Source organism: Poecilia latipinna, unplaced genomic scaffold (assembly GCF_001443285.1).
Source record: "Poecilia latipinna isolate Pla-1442-1.1 unplaced genomic scaffold, P_latipinna-1.0 Scaffold498, whole genome shotgun sequence".
In the NCBI taxonomy this organism is placed as follows: Eukaryota; Metazoa; Chordata; class Actinopteri; order Cyprinodontiformes; family Poeciliidae; genus Poecilia; species Poecilia latipinna.
In genome coordinates, this window is record NW_015113114.1 from 347,552 (window position 1) to 367,747 (window position 20,196).

At 37.6% G+C, this 20,196-nt stretch overlaps 1 protein-coding gene across 3 annotated transcripts; it reads right to left on the bottom strand.

The window, feature by feature from the left end:
- Nucleotides 1-665: 665 nt before the first annotated feature.
- cln6a (CLN6 transmembrane ER protein a) lies at nucleotides 666-16,919 on the bottom strand. Of its 3 annotated transcripts, none has more exons than XM_015040168.1 (7): nucleotides 16,716-16,919; nucleotides 12,790-12,910; nucleotides 12,582-12,680; nucleotides 9,605-9,793; nucleotides 7,256-7,311; nucleotides 4,723-4,845; nucleotides 666-1,213 (listed from the first exon to the last, which is right to left on the bottom strand). In XM_015040168.1, the coding sequence occupies exons 1-7, from the start codon at nucleotides 16,754-16,756 to the stop codon at nucleotides 943-945; spliced, it is 900 nt and encodes a 299-aa protein (XP_014895654.1). In that variant the 5' UTR covers nucleotides 16,757-16,919; the 3' UTR covers nucleotides 666-942. The 3 variants fall into 3 exon arrangements, with proteins under 3 accessions (XP_014895654.1, XP_014895656.1, XP_014895655.1); XM_015040170.1 differs by lacking the exon at nucleotides 16,716-16,919 and adding an exon at nucleotides 13,185-13,276; XM_015040169.1 differs by lacking the exon at nucleotides 16,716-16,919 and adding an exon at nucleotides 12,994-13,155.
- Between the last annotated feature and the right edge of the window lie 3,277 nt (nucleotides 16,920-20,196).

Sequence of the window (20,196 nt, forward strand, 5' to 3'; positions counted from 1 at the left end):
AGATATGTCGCATTCTGCAGTGCATCATCTCTGAGAAACATCCAGATGCTGAATGTTACTAAATCCCTTCCGCCGACATCTGGTGCATCGAGTGAAAACAGAGCAGTGGAGGATATGAGAGCGCCACGTTAACGTACGCAGCTTCCCAGTCAAACGCCAAGCACGGCGACTCCCCTCTGTGTTAACGCATTGTAAATGTTTGACCTAAAACAGATGGTGTGGAGGAAAGAGCCTCTTTGACTCTTATTTTTAGGTTTTGCAGCAAAAACAATACAAAGCATGCATATTATTTTCCTTAAATGTGTCAGGAATCACTTTTGTTTCCACATTTGTAAGCCACAGAGAAGCAACCGTGTTTCCTCTGAGACGCTGAAAGATTTATATCGACTGGTTTAGTAAGAGAATAATAGGATCCTTTGAGGTGAGACTTTGTTTGTCTCACACTCTGGTTAATGCGACTGTTTTTCTGCAACATTTCAACATGTGCAAGATTTAGCATCCGAATACATTTGCTTGAAAATATGAGTCGATGTATTGTTCTCATGATGGTATGCATCATCAAAAAATGTCAGTAGCACATTAAAACATACGGTAGGCTTCAGGTCCGGATGAGACCAACTGGGATAATGAGCAACACAGATTAACGAGGAACGGGAACATACTCCTTTTTCTTTAGTGGGTAAATACTCTTTAACTTTAATAGACAACAATCCTCAAAACATTTAAAAATGCAAAAATCTTTAAAAAAAAAAAAAAGAACATTTTCTCCACACAAGTGTTTTTCTCGTATCCTAAAAATACCACAAAAAAGCCGGTGCTCAGCAGGTTTTTGGGGATTGCCTGAATACTGTCTGGGTTATAGGTTTCACCTGCGCTTCAGAAATAATCGGTCACATCATAAAAACACCGATGGCTCTTATATTTAGACTTTGAACGTTCGATTCAGTGGCTCTCCCTTATGTGTAAGGTGTAGTAGGACCAGGGCTCTGGAACATAAAACAGTCCGGGGTATTTGTTGCGTAGCACCGGGTCGTCCCACAAATAGGCCACCCACAGGAACACGAGCAGCAGAGTAACGCTGAAGCTATAAAAGAGAAAGGAGCTGTTGCTGTCCGGGGCGAGACCTTTACGCTGCTGGAAAATCCTCACTGTGAACATGGCGAGGAAAGCAAGGAGGAACAGTCCAGTTATCTGACCCTCGGTGGCCAAGTACCTTTGGGACGAAAAAGAGAAAAACAGCAGGAGTTATTTTTGTTTCAGGCTATCAAATGGCTACATTTAATAAGTTAAATATAATTTGCAACAGCTAATAATTACAGGTACAGTCGTCATTAAACCAAAACAGATTTGGTGAACATGCACTCAAGAAAAAAGGGAGTTTAAATTGGATCCACTGGAAGGCTGCGGATTATTAGAAAAACAGACAATATTTTCTGCTTTGTGTTTATCGCAAACATGTGCTTTAGATTACGTTTACCAAAATTAAACAAAGGTTTAAAAAAAATTAACACAACAGGATTTTCATTAAAGATTAATCAAAGATGTGGTTATAGCTTGGATGGTGGTAATGAAGCAACCTGTAGCTGCATGGCAATAAGATATCATTTATAAGGACTTCCTAAGCAAATAGCATCACTGTGGAAAAGATTTTTGACACCAAACGAACAAAAAAAAAGTAAAAAAAAATAAATGATTTTACCCCAAAAACTTAAAAAATGCTAAAATGTTTTTTCCTAGCTGAGGAAAACAGTTGAGGTATCGTTTAGTTTTTTTGTTTTTTAACAACTGAGAGTAGCTGATGAGTATCACAGAGTATTAGGACCAAACGAAGAAAAGAAAAAAAAAATTACCAGAATAAAAGTTTAAAATGAAAAATAAGAAAATAAAAATGAGTACATAATACAACAATAAAGTTGTATGAGAATAAAGTCATAATATTACTGTATTATACTATATGACTATTTTCAAATCATTACAACTTCATTTTTGTATTAATTACTTAATCTCATTTTTATTTTCTTATTTTTCATTTGTTAGACCAGAAGCAAAGTGCAAATCGAGAAGGAGAAAGATAAAATCATCTCTTTCATTACTCATAATGGACAAGTATGTTATCCCCTACTCCAGAAGAGTCTCTTTGCATAAAAAGGAGAATTACTATGCAAAGCATAATTTATGGTAAAGTCAGTGCTGTTCCAGTAGTCCTGGCCTTCATCTCACTCCTCCCTGGCAAACTTTAGTCTTGCCTGCGTGTTTTCCCATCGACAGCAAAGGTCTCATCCTTGCACACCTCCTACATAACTTAAACCTCTGCAGTGTTTTTGGACACTCCTTTAATATCTTGCAATCTATTTTGAGGATGAACTGGCTTCGACAGCAAGACCTGGCTGGGCATGTTGGCTGTTTTTAATTAATATAGTTTGAAAGTTTCCTGATAAAAAGTTGTTGTTCTGATAGTCCTCCAAAACGATAAATCTTTTTACTCGCATCAGCAAAGTGCACCAGCTACATTGTTCTATCTAAGCTGCAGAGCCCCACCATCGTTTTGTCAGCTTGTTGGTCTCCACAAACGCGCCGCTTGTTTATCCTGAAAAGTCACATTCACCGAGTCCAGTTTGGCAGCAGCATCTCCGAGTGTCATCATTATGTGGACCCTATGTGAACCACTGTGACAGGAACTATAAACATGTTTGTCACGGCGACTTTGGCAGATGTATGTTTCTCTGTCGCAACGTCACGACATGCAGTCATGACTCTTGGCAAGAGATGAAGTACGTTATAGAGAGCGAGGAGCACCAGATGAAAAAGCCGAGGGGCTGTTAGCCCGTTTCTGCTTCACACGACTGTCCCGAATCATCCCGAAAACATCAAATGGCTTTACGGTGAGTAAATATTCACATGCATATATGTGCTTGTTTGCAGCCGTAATTCTTTGATATTCTGTGTTGGTGTTTGCACTGTTTTGCTATGCATGTCACTGCAGTAGGAGGCCTTAAAAAAATTGAAACAGTCGAGCCATTTCTAATTTTATTAGTGCCGTTTGTTATTTGGCTTCTTTTCACAACAGAGTGAAAAAAACCCAGATGTTATAACTGGACTCTGTGATGAAGAGAAATAGTGAGATGCCAGTAATGTTGGTGCTTTTTATACAACATTTTAAATGTCCTTATGCAACATTTTGCCCCGTTGTGATGAAATCTGCTATAATTGTCTTCTTTTTGCTTCAAGATGATTTTCATTGGCATCAAGCACACACAAGGCATCATTTCCAACAACAACAGCATTTCCCTTTGTGAGTCAGTGTGCGTCTTCCTGGGGAAGTATGCTCTTTCAAGTATGTCTGAAGTGTGTTTAAGTGGGGTCTTTCTTGCAGGTTCTTTACTGAGACGGTCTAAGATAAACTTCATTTAATTAAAAGGCTAACCGAGGTACCAGCTCATTTCATTAAAGTATGATAGAAAAAGTCATTTATTGAAATATTTTTGATTTAACACACACATTATATATATGGCTTAAACNTAAATAACNAATTTAAAATTCAGTCTCTCTAAAAATGAGAATACAGAATACAGAATACAGAAATCTTACGTTAAGGTTATGCTATTGCCCATCAGTAGGAGAGTAAGCCAAAAGTCTTGGCTAAAGATACTGTCCAGACATATTCATTGAAAGTTGTGTGGAAGGAAAAAAAGTGAGAATATGTGCCCCAGCAAAGCCCATTCAGGAGTTTTGGGAAGATTCAAAAGTCACGTACTGCAGCTTTAGGAGCCACTCGACAGAAATGTATCCAAGTAATGGGCTGCTAGTGTCATAATTCTTGTGTTATGACACCCCTGGACCAGAAACATTTTATTGTCCAAGGAGAAAAATGATTGCCTGGTTGCTCAGAGGTCCAGAGTTCACTTGCCAGATCAAAGCAAAATTCATATTTCATTTGGAAATCAAGCCTCCAGAGTCTGCAGGAAGAGTGAAGGGGCACAGAATCCAAGTTGCTTGAAGTCCAATGTGAGGTTTCCAAAGTCAGTTTTGCCTTGGGGGGGGGGGTCCTGTGTGCCACAGAGTTTTATCAAGTCTGTTGTCAGTAGTGACATTTTTCAGAAAACTTTAGAACATTTCAAGCTTCCTACTGCTGAGTCATCTCACAGAGAGGCTGATTTTATTTTTAAGCCAGACTTGATACCTGCCGACTCGGGCTTAAGCTGTAGTACCTGCTTTAACGACAATGTGACTGACTAGCCAGCAAACTGGCCTGACCTTAACCTGAGAGAACCTATGGGGAATTGTCGAGGGGAAAATGAAGGACAGCAGACTTAATGTTGATGAGCCATAGGTTGCAACAGAAAAGCTACCTGGGATTCCTGAACACCTCAGCAGAACCACAGACTGGTCTGCTCCATGCCACAGTATGTTGATGCAGCACAACATGCAACTATGCACCGTACAGCACAAGGTCAGACATTCCCGGTTTAACTTTTTCATTGGTCCTATGGTTTGTCATTAGCTGTAAACCATAATTAACATAATGAAAAGTTTGAAATATGTCAGTCTGCATGTGATGAATCAATCTGATCTCATTTTAAGTTGAACTGATGACACACATTTAGTTTCCCGCGCACTTATAGATCATGTGACTAATGAATCAATGTAAAAACAATTTGTTTGTAATTCATGCAATATTGTAGATTAAGTCTATACATTTAAAATGATTAAAAAAAGACTGACCAATAGTAGAGAGAGCTGGGTCCCAGTAACAGCCAACCAGAGAGAGGCATTTTCTCCTGATCTTCAGAGTCCGAGAAGCAGGCACTGAAGTAGATCAGCACAATGATGAAGAATGGAATATACCTGGAAAAAAGAAGCAGAACAAAATATATTTGTTCATCTTTATCTTTTCAGATTTGTTTTAGAAAGGGGTGATCTGGTTGGTAGTATTAATGTTATTTTATTCACATAAATTCACCAAATGAACCCATCAAAACCACTTCACTAGTCTGTCAAGGCCACAGCACAATTAGTGCAAAATAAAAATCATTTACCAAAACTAGACTGACTGAAGATGAACATCTCCCTTCATTAAATTAATTTTTTTTTTAAATCAGCATTGAGTAAAACTTTTAAATTCTTCACTAAAAAGAAACATCGACACGAGTAATATCTAAACTCAATCAGCAGCAACATTCCTGAGCTGTAAATTAAACGGCAGGGAGAGTGGAGCTACACGACTTTAATTGCTGAAAATAAACCCAGCAGGCTTAAAAACAAATGACTGTATCAGCAGAACCTGCCCAGTCTTCATAAACTGATATCACATTAAAAATAAACAGAAATAAACTTCTTTTTTTTTTTTGTCTTGAATGAATGTTTCTAAATTACTACTTTTGCAACTTTTGGACTTAAATCATCCCAACCACTCTTAAGCACAGTTGAAACATAGATTCACACTGATCACTGCTCTCTGAAACATCAAGGTCGGACATCTCTCCTGCTGAGAGGAAATTATGCAGCTCTTACAACAGTTACAAACCTGCCAAACCGACTCCCATCTATTCAAATATAATAAAAAGGATATTATATTCACACACCTTGGTTCACTTCTTGGAAGGCAGCCAGAGGCTTTTTTTCATATATGTTTTCCAATAACTTCTCTTAGGCTCGTAGTTGATATATTCAGTCCAAAAATTTCCTCCAATTGTGAGTAACGTGTAAAGGCCAAGGAGAAGGACTTCTAAAAAAATTTAAGATGATGGTTCTCAGAGTTTTTCTTCCTTTTTGTTCCCATCTTTGAAGCGTGTGACCTAATGTCAGCTTGAGGAGATATTCACAGTCCGTGTCATTAGAGTCCCGCTAATTCATTCATTATATAAAAAAGTGAATTTACATGCCACTCGGCGTTTTCGGCGATGACAGCCGGGTTTGTAATTGGCTAAGTGGATGAAGGTTGAGTCAGTCTGCAGTTAGATACCACGTTGGTAATTAAATAAAAGGATTATTATCCACAAGGACAAAAGGCTTGTGAATAATAAGCCACATTTTTACATTTATTTATTTATTTTTTTACGTGTCCTGCCTCTGCGTTCCAGGTGTACCATGTGAAAGAAGCTGGTGGCCTGCATGTGTCGAGGCGGTTTTGCTCTGAAAAGCGAACGGAATCTTAATTGTGTGATGGATCCCCGAGGCCAAACAGATATGGAGAAGGGAAGAAGAGCACAGGCCAGCCCCCCCATCCTGAGGCCAGAATCCCGTCACCCCCATAGCTAGGTAACCACACAATCCCACAGCAGCAGTGGGAACATAAAGTCCTGCAATGTTTTTGAATAATGTGCAGCATAGTGGGTGTAACATCCCGATCAATGGGCTGGAATTTAGTACTTTACTACGTCCTATGACCTTATTGAGTTACTTTTACTTTTTTTATTTATGTTTTTGGTTATTTCATATTAAATCCTTTCAAAATATGAGCTGATAAGGAAACTGTATCCCCATGCTTCAACAAGGGACTGAGTTAAGCTTTTACAGCAGCGGTCCTTGTAAGTAAAAAGTAGGTAAAACTTTATGTGTATAGCGCTTTTCACAGATAACATCACACTACATGTAGGAAAAGCACATCAAACCTGAATCACATCTTATTTCATAGCAGGGCTCAGATGTAAGTTTGGAACATCGTTAAGTTGTAAGTTTCAGATTCTGCTTCAACTATAAAAAGAAATTCAACTTATTTTAAGGTTGTTGTTGTTTTTGTTCCCCACCTATTTGACAAGAATTGTGTTGGTCACTCCTAACATTAATGGACTTTGTAGACCGGCACTTTTTTTTTTTTTTGCTGAATTTCACACACAGAGAACTGGACACACCAGCAGAGATTATGACTGAATTTTGATGAGGCATAAAAAATGCCTTTGATAATAAATTCCTCCCTTTAATTTCTCCTCAGAACTAGGGCAAATGTAAATGCCACTGCCTACTTTGAGCTCGGTCAAGAGCCTTTGGAAATAACCTAATATATAAGTAATGGTGGCAAATCACAATAGCTTCTGCGATATGTTTGCTCATGAGCTAAAAGACAGCGAAATTGTTTAAAACATTCTCAGAATTTTAACTCTTGCTTGTTTATAAAACAAATTTATGATCTTGAATAAATTTGGTTTATTTAAGATCAGTAATGGGTAAAATAAATCATGACTCGCTGCTTTCAAACTCATCCTGCACCATTTCATTGCATCTATAAATCATATGTGCAATTATCCCAAACACGTACCACATTAAGTGTCCCAGGTGCTCATCGTAAAAATACAGCAGCTCAAATGAATCGATCTGTAAAGAAAGGACAAAAACATTGGATCAGAGACAGGAACTCCTTCCAAAAACCCGCCAGTACTTTCAGCCAACCATGTGTTTCAGCTTTATGCAACACTGCCCCCTACTGATGCAGTATGCTTTATTTCAGAAACGCATTTAGAGACGGAACACAAAATGGGAGCAGAAACATATGAGCAAAAAAAAAAGTGTGGAGAAAGATAACAGATGCACACACTTTCAGACACAGCACAGGGGATTAATTAGGAGGACATCACGACTCGCACTTGGCCCTTCATGTTGTGATTTTTCACAAACTAAACCCGTGGGTACGGCAGACTGCATGAAACTAATGTATAATAGTTTTAATTTAAATGGAGGCGATCCAAGTATATCTGGAAACTTTTACAGCTCTTAATGGAGAACAAACAAACCATCACACGTTTAGGCAAATGATATAATATGTGTATAAAATAATACACATATTGCAGCAGGGTTTGTTTTTGATAATTTGCCTCTGATTTGTTTTTCTTTATCATCCAGCTTTTTAGTGACACTTAGATGTTTACGATCATCAAAGAAATTCAACCTAAGTAAATAAAAATATTCAGCAATCTGATATTTACTTGTAAAAGAGGGGGGAAAAAGAGTAAGGGGTCACAATTTCATGTAGAGTCAAACTGGTTTCTGTTGTTCGCAACCAGCTGTGTACAAAAATATCCTGTTCCCATTTATCCCCCCTAACCTTTGGGTGGCCGAACAGCCATTTTATCTATAGTTCCAGCTGACATAACTAGCAGTAATTCCTAAAAGCACGCAATTATAAATGTTCCAGTGCTTTGACGCACTCATGCTATTCAGTAATGATGTGCTGCTGTACACTCAGTGACAGCATATTTGGTGAAAATGAGGGCATTAATGATTTACAAGCAGATTGCTATGTGTCTAGCGAAACAAACAAAAACCATTAAAAGTTGTAAAAGTTTCCAGATATACCTGGATCACCTCCATTCAACTTAAGACTATTAAATATTTAGTTTCATGCAGTCTGCCGTACCAACACTAAGTGAAGCACCGGTCAGGTTTGTCTGACCAGAGTCGATATTATTGCCACAGTCTCGTCAGAAACTGAAGGTTTTTTATTTATCAAAAAGCTTATTCATGGAAGTCCCTTCAGTTTTTTTGGAATTTCACGATTTTGGAAATTCACGCAAAATTAATGTACCCCTGCATTTTTCATGCTAATTAATTGTGTGTTTATTGCAAATTTTCTGCAAAAACTGTAAGATAAACATTATGTTGAAGTGGCTGGTAACTCCCATCTTCTACTATGATGCCTCAGCCTCACCTGATGTCAAGTGCATGATTCATGTGGCGCATTGCAGTCACACTGCAAAAGTAGCACCAAAAAAAAAATCTGATTCTGACCGCATACAAATCACAAAGACAATCATAAAATCCAGGAGTGACTGTAATGAGTCAGAAGAAAATAGTTTCAGTTTTTCTTTTTATTTTGCCAGCAGAACATTGACGACTGAAATAATTTTTATCTGATTTAAAAATGACCTAAATAATTTTTGTCTCCGTATTTTACCTGCTCTGAAGCTCTTTGGTTACTCTTGGTTTTTTAAGTGCATTTTCATTTCATTTCAACCTAGATTTTCTCCACCAAGTTAAAAATTTCCCTTCTCCTGAGCTGTTATAAACCCAAGGAGACGTGGTTCAATAAAATTATGGCTCCTGGCGCTGCCTTGTGTTATTTCCAAGAATCTGTCGCCACCGAGATTGAAAAACCTACCAAGTAGGAGGCGTCATTATCAATCAAGCAGCTTGTTAGTGAGTCCATGGGAGTGCGCGCTTCAGTGCCAACTTTCATTTCTGATTGTTGTCAGAGCAACAGCGATGCTCTGAAGCCCAACATTCAGAAAACAGACCCAAACGGGAGTCCTGAATTAACTCACAGGTCACAGACTCTGATCGAGAGGAGTGATTGCATATCAAACTCATCATCTCCTGAGGGGAAACAAGCTCTTCCCTGCTGCGGCATAAACCTGCATGAATCATAATTGATCTCCAGATGCGCAGCGTGCTGGCGGACAGAGACGAAGAAGCTTGTTTCATAATAAAGTCGCAGAAGGGGCGCAAGCATTCTTTGGGAAAACAATAACGTTGAGCCGGGAGGAAAACCAGAGTCACTTTCCAGTTTCTAGTCACCAGCGCTAATGCCCACACCTGACGGGTAAAAACTCATAAATCATCGCAATAAATTTCGATGCCGGCGTGAACGTGATGGAGCTCGCGGGCGGCTTACCAGTGAAGCCGGTTTGAGGTCTTTGATGATTGGGTTTTCTCTGACTGACAGGTGCAGCTGGTAGCTGCTCAGGATGAGCCGGTGGTTGATGGAGTCTCCCACCAGGTGGATGCTGGCCCCCATGACAAACGTGATGATGCAGAGGTGGACGGCTGTGCGAGGAACGGGCCTGGGAGCTCGCTCCATCAGCTGCAGGGAGCAGAACCACCCACATGTCTTTATTTAATACCGGCTGTGTCAGAAATTAAAAAAAAAAAAAAAAAAGTTCTTTTGGAGCTCCGATGTGGACGGTAGTGCTTCTGTGGGTTCCTTTCAGACAACTTTATGGTAATGTGATGCTTTTTCCCCTTGACTTTTCTACTGAAGGCAGCACTCCTTTATTTTTCCTGCTAAGCTCCACTGGCTTTTGTTCTGTCAGCTGTCTGGTTCTTCCTTTGTTTCAAGCAAGCATCTGCCGTAAATGTAATGAATAATACATAGCGAGGAGGTTGCTTTTAGTTTAATAACGCCGTCTCTCAAGGAAACCTCCAGCCCAACAGTAAAAGCAAGTCAAATGCGAGCTTGGTTGCAGGTACTCTTCATTGTTTTCTATTCTATTCTCTTTGTTCTCCTGTTCTTTGTTTATGATACTGAGTAATTAAAACCCCATCTGCCTTCATAAGTCACTTTTTTTTTCTTTTTTAACTCTGCTCCAAGTGTCAGGGCGTGCAGAATAACAGCAATGCAAAAACAATCTCCTAATTAGCAGCAGTGATTTTTGTTCTAAAACACAGAGAAAAGCAAACACAGAGAGGATGTTTACAGCTCTTTGAGGCAGATAATCAAGTCCAGTCACCCAGAGTGCGCTCATCTTTGATATTTTTATAATATTAACAAAAAAATTATGTTGTTGTATTCCATAAAAAAAGAACAGAAGACAGTCACTATGTGTAAAGTCAGGGTAGGATGAAAAAGACTTCATAGTTTTACAGATTTATCCATTTTGATTCCATTTAATCTCTCTACAGTAAATAAGGGCCATATGGATATTTGATGTGTAATTTATTGCATTTTAGGTTAAATTTAAGTCAGTTATTCTATAATGCAGTACTGGATGTGGCGTAGCGCCTCTTCCAATAGAGGGCGATGTACCTGGCAACAACAAACAGAACCAGGTTAAGCAACAGCCTTGACGCCTTAATAACCTTGATGACAGCAATTAAACTCTCTAATATACCTCCGGCTTCAATTCATACTAATAATTTTCAAATTATGTTATTAACTCCTCTAATAAATAGTCTATTTTTCACCAATTATTACTTTTAGCCATTCCCAAAACAACTGATAAACGTAAAACAACTGATAAACGTAAAACATACTGATCAGGTGCGTCAACAAAACTAACCTGCATGTTAAGAGTTCAGGACATCGCCACACTTCATTTTAGAGGGAAAACATCCTTTACTTTAGTGTTTATCTCTATGTTAAAATGTACTTATTTTAATCTCAGTATCTCACAAAAATATCCATGCAGACAGTTATTTACTAAACTCACATATTTGATTAAAAAAAAAAAAGAAGAAGGCAAAGCAAACATAAAGTTAGGGCCAGAAACTATCTCATCTCAGCAGAGCTGGCAATGCAGTCCTCTGCTGCGCCTGCAGAGCAAAGATAAACCAGAGAAGCAGCAAATCCAGACAAAAAAAGTGCACAAATTTCTGGTCTCACCTTAAGTGAGTCTCAAAACAGGTCGCATACCACCAGCAGAGATAACAAACTGAACATGTTTGGGGTTTTTTTTTTGCTATTGATTGTAGTAAGTTATTTCTGACTTACTAATACCAACATTCAGTTGTTGTTCTCGTAGGCATTACGTTGATTTAGAGGTTATTGTTTGTTTTTCAGGGATGATGGAGGAATTGGTAGCAGTTGTTGCTTTGCAGCAGGAAGGTTAAATCACACTCTAGGGTCCTTTTGCATGGATTTTACATGTTTTCCCAGTACATGTGTGGGTTCTCTCTGGATACTCTACCTTATTCCCACAGTCCTATAAGCTTATGAGTCTTTTTTTTTTTTTTTTGGTCTTTCTAGATTGCCCATAGATGTGAGTGTGTGCAAAGTTGTCCTGTGTGTGTTTATATTGCCCTGTGATCGACTCGCAACCTGTCTAGGGTGCACTCCACCTCTTACCTAATGAGCAACGCTGCATTGACAAGCTGTCCATGTTCGTGTCCAACTAAAACTAACATCCATCCATCAGATGGATGGATGGATGGACTTCCTGCAATTGGGTTTCTGCAGGTTTCACCATCTCAAATACAAGACTTTTTAAGACCACTATGAATGGAATTTAAGTCATGTACCACAACAGAAATGAACTAAAGAAATCTACAAATAAATAAATTGTATTGTTTGGCAACAGAAGTGAGCCAATGGCTAAGACAATCATCATCCAGTCAACTGGTAATAAATTTGCACTTACCTTTGATGGACATAAAAAAGCTAGCTAGCTAGTTAGCAACAGTATATTAGCAGCTAGTTAGCAGTAGCCCCAACCACCTGGAGTCTCAGAATGCAATGAAGATGTCTGCAAGCGACTCAAAGTTTCAGTAAAATCGCACAAGAAAAAAAAACTACATGAAATGTGTAGTATCTAATATAATTTTAGATACATACATTTAAAGGCTTTTTAAGGGTGGGCAGATACCCTGTGTAATAAAATGTATTGATTAAAAAAAAAGAAGTATTTTGGAATTTTTTTTGTAAGTTGCAAGGATGCAAAGATCAGTCTTTGCTTAAGATAATAGTCATGCATTGACAAAACAAAAGCAAAAACAAAAATTATCATAGTTAAGCTTTAATTTGTAAAGCTGCAGAACATCGACAGAGATTATTCTGAATCCACTCTGAAGATAGATTAAAATTTCTTTGTGAATGTTAAATCAAACCTGCAAGAGCTGATTTATTATAATCAAAGAGCCATATGGCTAAGATTTACCTTGAGCAGCAGGAAAGGTGTGACGACATTGTAAATCATGTGGAAATAATCTCCAACACTTGGCTTGTTGAGAGGAAACCACTCCAGAGGAAGGACAATCTGGTGTACAAAACATGAGGAAACAATTTGCTTTTTATTCATCCCTAAACTTTGGATGCATCTGTCCAACCATGTCAATTACAAAGTAGGAGTTTAAGCATCTACATACCATGGCGATGGGTCTTCCAAAGTCAAGAATCCAGTTCTGTAGAGTCAGACAGAGCCAAAGGTCAAAGTGAAAAGGTTGCCTTTCCTTCTTTGGGGCATTTTCTTTGCAAACACCAGCAGTACTGTGAAAAAACATTTCCAATAACAGTAAGTCATTCTAATAATAACCCTGGAAATTTCACATTCTGATGACATTCTGGATTACATTATACTGCTGCATGTACTACTGCAATAATTCATATTAAGGGGTTGCCCTGATTGGGTTTTTACTGCTCTCTGGTTTTATGTGTAGTATCTTCAAGTAGTAGCATGAAGACTGGAGGAGCATAACTTCATAAACACAAAAAAAAAGTACAACAAACATGCACGTTTAATCATAAAGTTTAAATTAATGACCTCATATCAATCACTCAATCAGTTCTGTTTCTGCAGGCTTTAAGAACAACAGAGCTACTTCAGCTGTGGATTTGCTGACTGATGCAATTTACCATGTTTATTGTGAACAGCTGTGCAATTTCCTGAGGAGCCGTGGGAGGAAAAGCCTTAAGGTTTCTCTCCATCCAAATACAGAGTCGTGCCAAAATGGGTGAGTACAGACAAATGCACTACTGGCTAATCAATCCTGTCTGCAAGGACTTAAGCAATGTAAAAGAATCATAGCCTGCTTGTCAACACCAACAAAACTGAACGAGATTACCAAATACAGTGCCATGAAATACTCTTTCTTCTATTTCCGTCACACTATTTAAATAAAATTTGTCACATTAATTTAAAAAAACGCCTTTAAATAATGATTTTATTATTAAAAAGGGAAAAATGCCACATGATCCTCCCAGTCCCATGAAAAAAGTAATTGCCTCAAGGCCTGTGGTAATGAGCAATAAATTAGTTAATTGCATGGTAAATTAAAATAATTTACCATTTTCATGATTTAATGCTTTTTTCTTTTCTCTCTTTCTACCAAAGACTGGGAGACAAAAGTCTTCTGCCTGGCGCTTTGGTCTCAACAACACCGTTTTTACACAGACTTCATAATTCATTTTATTTGTTGTTTTGTTTATTTATTTTAGATATTTTAAAATGTCTTCCAGTTCCAGTGTTAAATGTTCATTAGAATTTAAAGTTTATTAATCTTTGAGAATGTCTTACTATTCCATCACAATTGTACTACTTGAAAAGAGTCTAGAAAAAAAATCATTTATTGCAACAACTTCTGGGACAATTTATCATCCAGCGAATTTGTTATTATGACAGGCCTAATTGTCTCCCTTGTTACATCTCAAATTTACTGTGATTGAACTCTTTTTTTTTTTTAATATGAATGAAATTTCACTTAATTACCAACATTACCTTTCAAAACACATTATTTGAGTAGAATTTGTCTGAACATGAACTAAGATGAAACATCTCAACAAGCAGCAAATAGACGCCCAATCTAAAACAAAAAGATCCAGAACAGAAAAGAAACAAACTTATTAACACCTAGAAAAGCTTTGCGTTCAGACTCGAATCTGATGCTATAACACAAGCATAAGTAGGGCATCCATATTAGAAAACCCTCCAAGATGTCTGATTTTAATCAATTCTACAAAGAATAATGAGCCAAATTGCCCTCATGGTGCTATAAAAACTCCCAGTTATCCAAAAACATTTTGCTGTTGCTGCCGAAGATGAAAAATACTTTTCACATAGAGGTAGCTTGATCTGGTTAACATTTTAAAAATAAATAAAATAGTCAAACATTTAAAAACTGTACCGTATATTCACTTAGGCGGCAGCAACGCCGCTTTCTGATCCGCTGTAGAAACGCAGATGGCGATAATGAAATTCTGGTGATGGCGCACTTTGCTCACAGAATCCTGTCAGATCTCTGAGATCTAAAATACATCTCGATTTAAAGTGTGTGTGTGTGTGTGTGATGTCTGCACCCTTAATCATTTTGAATTTCGCCTAAAGAATCAAATCTGAATCTGTCCTCAATCTGTTTACACCTGTATTCTGTGTTATGATGGGAAATGTGGACGAACTCTGAAGATGTTGAGCTTCTCTGTGAGTAAACGCTCCGTCTGTGCACTTATTGGTTATGTTTGACAGCGTGACAGAGGGCTGCTGACTGATCACTGGTTTAACCCAACAGCTGCTTTAGTGTTCATAGTTGGTGCAACGGGATATTGAAGAGAATCTGCTAAATTTATTTCCAGCAGGTGGTGATCACTTGACCCGTCAGGAAGATTCCAGTTTGGTTCCCACCTAGGAATATATAGAAAATTGTTGGAAAGGAAAGGATGGGATCTAATTTTTAAAATCAACTGAATAGAGTTCAGGGGAGTTTGAGCTGAAACTGCTCACACAGAGAACAACTATACATACAAATATGGTTTTACTGTTTTCAAAAATAAAAAACGAACAGTGTGACTAAATAAATTAAATTTCCTATTATGCATTTATATCTGTTGTTTCTGTACGGAGGGTTGAAACTGTGAGTTGCCACAAAAACAAACCACTTATCTGCATTTATAGAGCTGAAAACAAACAAACATGTTTCTCACATCTTAGATTAATTGTCATCACACTTGTGAGACATGAGCTCAAATACTGCTATATTTTTAGTTCAACAGAACAAAGGGCACTAGATCACAACTTGGATTTCTGTAAATAGGTGCCAATTAATGAGAAACACAAACTTAATGTAACCTAACCACAAAGAAGATTTCAAATTTTATCTCATTGGTGTCTAAACTTGCTGCCATTACAGCCAAAATCAAAGAGTTGAAGGCTATAGAACTTTTGCCACTCAAGCCGGCTTTGAATAAAGATCGCTGGATTCTAAACTTGTGGTCAGGGGGGTTGAACAAAACCCTTCACAGGGCGTGAATTGGCCTCCGGCAGTACTTTGAACACCTCGCTCTAACCGCTTCACTTGTGGTAGCGCTGCTTCTGCTTTGAGGAGTTTCCCTGACAAGTTGTGTCGCTTCACAGTTTCATGGCTGCTACCAAGTCCAGGCTGCATTTAATTACAGCTTATATACTGCATTACTGATAAGAAAGTAACTCCACAATGATACTTTTATTTGTCAAAATCACAAATGTTTACAAAAAATAATTACAGTTTAAGTAATTTTACTGTCTTGCATTGGATTTATTCAATGTGTAAATTATACAAACATTTCAGTCAGCTCTATGCCAGCTAACTTTTTAAAGATCTTCAAAATGATTGTGTATGTTTGTATACAAATGGATTTGGACTAGATTTAAATAGCATTGATTGATTTTATCTGAATTTGTTCCAAATTGTATTCTGTACATTTAGATATAAGTTAGATCCCTTTTTCTTGAGCTGACATTTGAGTCGATAAGTGGACATATAAATTGTCTTGTTTTTCACGCTGAAGCTGCAACTGAATCTGGGCATTTTGTTTTTTTAAAATCCATATCGGATTTCAGAAACTCACGTTTTTATATAGTGCTTCAAACGTATTGCTTTGTAGCTTAACAGCAGTTCTATATGGAACAGACTGGAGGTTAAAGGTTAAGCTTGGACGGTTAATAAAACCGAAGTAACAACAGTAAAGCCCCTTGATTCGTGATGTTGTTTGTGAGGTTTTTCAATGAGGGTGACTTGAAGGCAATAAAAAAATCAACTGGATCATTTTAGAAGTATTTATACATGGATATTCTAGTTTCCGAGGTGGACTTGACTGTACCATGCCATAAAACATGGAGTAAATGAGCAACCATTTTTGTCCAAGATTCAGAACCCAGGGTCGCGCGACTGCATATCGCACCTGTGTGGAAAAGTCTTAATGGGGTAACACAACTCAACACAACACCATGGACTTTCAGTTGAACTATGCAATACAGATTTATGTGTCCCAAAAGTCAGGAAATTTCGATAAAGCAAACCACAACACCACAGACGGTCCAAACCTGTGTGGGTCGCTGCCTCGACGCTTTCGTACATTCTCCATTGCCAGTTCCGTCTATTCTGCCCCTCTTTATGTACTGAATCATAAAACAAACCGATGTCCAAACGGCAAGAGCTTAACGGGACTTAAATTCATTGAAACTCTGATGGCCGAGCTTTCACTTCCTTGTTTTCCTTTTGGCTCCGCCCATTCGCTATGGCAATCCTCCAATCAGAATGTAGAACACGATAGAAGCGGCGAAATAAGATGATGAACGCAGCGTTAGCCAATGAGCAGGCAAAACAAAAAAACGTCATGTACTGTAAATTGCAAAAATGTATTGAACAAATAATTAATTAATAAATTGGCGTTATATAGTTATACAGATAAAGTAATACCAATAACAGAACTCGTCTGGTTCCCACTTCTAATAGTACGGAGCCCTCCAAAAAAGCTCAGCTTTCAAAAAAAAAGGAGGATTTGAGAAAAATATTCCACTCCACTAGGTATGAAATTCTCAACATTTTTTTTGTTAAAATCTAAATAAAAGCAGAAACATTTTATTGTTATTACTTCTTTTGTATACATCTTTACTTATCTTTTGTGAGATTTCTCAAGAATTCAAGACACTTCTAACTTGAATTAATAATTTTGGCTTTAACTGTAAATTCTTGTCTCCACTACAGGAGGAAACAAAAATAAAAACAAATTTTGCAGGAAGAAGATGGTGAACAGAAGCATATTAGAGGAGGTCAAATTTTTTATTAGTTTGTGCGTGTGCGTGTGCGCATGTGCGTGCGTGTGTGTGTGTGTGTGTGTGTGTGTGTGTGTGTGTGTGTGTGTGTGTGTGTGTGTGTGTGTGTGTGTGTGTGTGGAAATTGTGTTCTTTTTTTATTCTCAGCTGGACAAAGAAAGTTGAAGAAATCTGCAGCAAATTTTCCAAGGCCAGGAAGAGAGCTTGAGAGAACTGGATTGAGGAGTGTTGTCCCTGCAAACGATGAGTGTGACCATGTGGCAACTCTATGAGAGAGAATTTAACAACATTCAGTTATTCACTTGCTGGAGGCTGTGTTTTCCTTCAAGGTCTCACATGAACTAAGATATTCTTGCCAGGAGAAAACACACGGCTGCTTTTAAGCAACTGAACAAGCAGAGAAAGATTGGCGTTTAAAGCGCGTTTCTTTGACATAAATAAATTGTAGTATTACAGCCTCATTGTCATAAACCCTGAATTTGGACTTGGGTTTAACAGTCGCAAAATCATTGTTTGTGAAGTAAAATGTTATTTTATATCGTGTGAAGTCATAGTGAAGCCTTTTTCAGCAACCTTTGAACCTTTCAAAAATGTCACAGTTTACTAAAAAAAAAAAAAACAGCAGTTTTTGAGAGTTTCAAAAGACAGTTTTTTCTATTTGATTTTTTTTTTTTCTTGTGAGTATAATTTTTAGCCCTTACCATTAAGGTAAGGTGGACACAATGTTTGCTTCATTTTAACCGGTAGAAACCTAACGTGGGCTGTTTTGTGATTTTGGTAGCAGATAAACATGTTGTTTTAATAGGCCTGCAGTTTATTCTCTAATTGGCAGATAAGATCTGTCTGTGTGTGGATGGGTAATGGCAAAAGGTGCCATTTAATTTAAAGTGTTTTTTATTATTATTTCAGGGTTGCTGTTATTGAGTGAAATTTGAAAGAATTGAAAAGATCTCTATTTAAAGTTATGTTCATTTTAATTGGACCAAATATTAATAGAATCTATTCCACCACATAGCCTCAACCCTTCACCTAAACTGAACGAAAGGCAAAGCTATGTCTTTGTCTAGAGAGACACGTTATTCCGCATTTTAATTTCCTTATAGTTCATAATTGGAAATGCAATATTAATCCCCCTTGAAGTTGAAATCCCAATTAGGAAGGTTTGGCATCTGATATCACATGAAGTAAGTTGATAATATAAATTACTTCTTGGCACTGAGGAGCTATTTGCATTTTAGGGAAATCAGCCATTAGATGAATAATTTGCATCAAAACAATCTAATTTTGTTTGTGGAAAAGCACTAATTGTGTAGGTAAAATTATTAATGACTCCCATGAACATTCCATAACATGACATGGAATGTTCTACATTCATCTGAGTTTATTTACCTTTTTAGGTCTCCTAAAAACACTTTCTTTTAATGCAAGAAATTAACATCCTAAGAAACACTGATGTTGCTACGCTACTAGAATAAAACTTGTATTGTGATCCGCAAGCCTCTAATTACAGCTTTCAATCAGTCCGGCGAGGCTTTCAGTATCAATTATTACTCTCAAAGTCACCATGCTGAAGGACTTGTGCTCACACAGAAGTTACCATGGCGCCAAATTAAATCTGGGTCACATGCAACTTTTTAATAACATTAACAATAACATTTTAATAAATCCAGCCTTTTTGTATCTTTTGATTAGCAGTGTTTAATCTATTAAAGAGCAGTCTAAATTAGAAACAGGAAACGGCTACTGATTCCTTTGACGTGACCTGTACAAAAACATGGAACTACTGGCTTCAGTATTGACCGCTGGTCACAGACTGCTCTCTCTTCGGTGACCAGGCTCTGCCGTATTGTGACACATTAAGCAGTAGAATCCAGATTTGCATAATAAAAAATTTTGAGGAAAAAAAAAAAACATCTCATACCTGACACTTATTCTCTTTATAATTTTGCAGGTATTTCAAATGTCGGAAATCCCTCCATAGACTCTACGTCTCAAAAATAAAGTGCCATCTGCTCAATTTCAAAACCAAAAATCCAGTCCTTGTGTTATGGCCTCTCTTTGAACTCTAAAATGATTCAATCCATCCACTCCTGGCAACTGGTAGTCGGAGCATTATAGGAGTGCTGTGGTTCTGAAACATTGGCATTGGGTTAATCCAAGTTTAATGAATGGATAGAAATGATTATGAATAAATAATATAGTTCAGCTGAAAAATTAAATTTACTTTCCAACACCGGAATGTATTTAGCCTGTGAAATATTGATGTCACCGAGCTGCAGAGAGGCAATTCAGGTTCAGTATATTTTAATACTTCTTACATGTCTACCTTACAGCATGAGAACATAGCTAAAGATAAGTTATTTAGCTTTCGTTCCTATGTGTACATTTAATTATGAAGGCTTTGTCACGGGTGAGAACAATCACTTTGGAATTTAATATGCAGTGCAATTATTTAACCTTGTCACAAATTGATGAAAAGTAATGTTTGACTTAAGGGTCACATTCAGCGATGCCATATGCATCACTTATTTCTGCTCATTATAAAGTTTGTGTGGTGGGGTGAAACTTTTGGCAACTTATGGGAAGTAAACAATTATTTTTGATGCTTAAAGACCTTCAGGTCAATTCCTTTCAGAGGGTAAGTTTCACTGAACGCCTGCAATACATAATCCGGTGGGTCAGCTGCTAAATGTCTCCACGTAGGACTGAGCAATGTTGAGATATGTATGTTGCAAAGTTGGGCATGAAA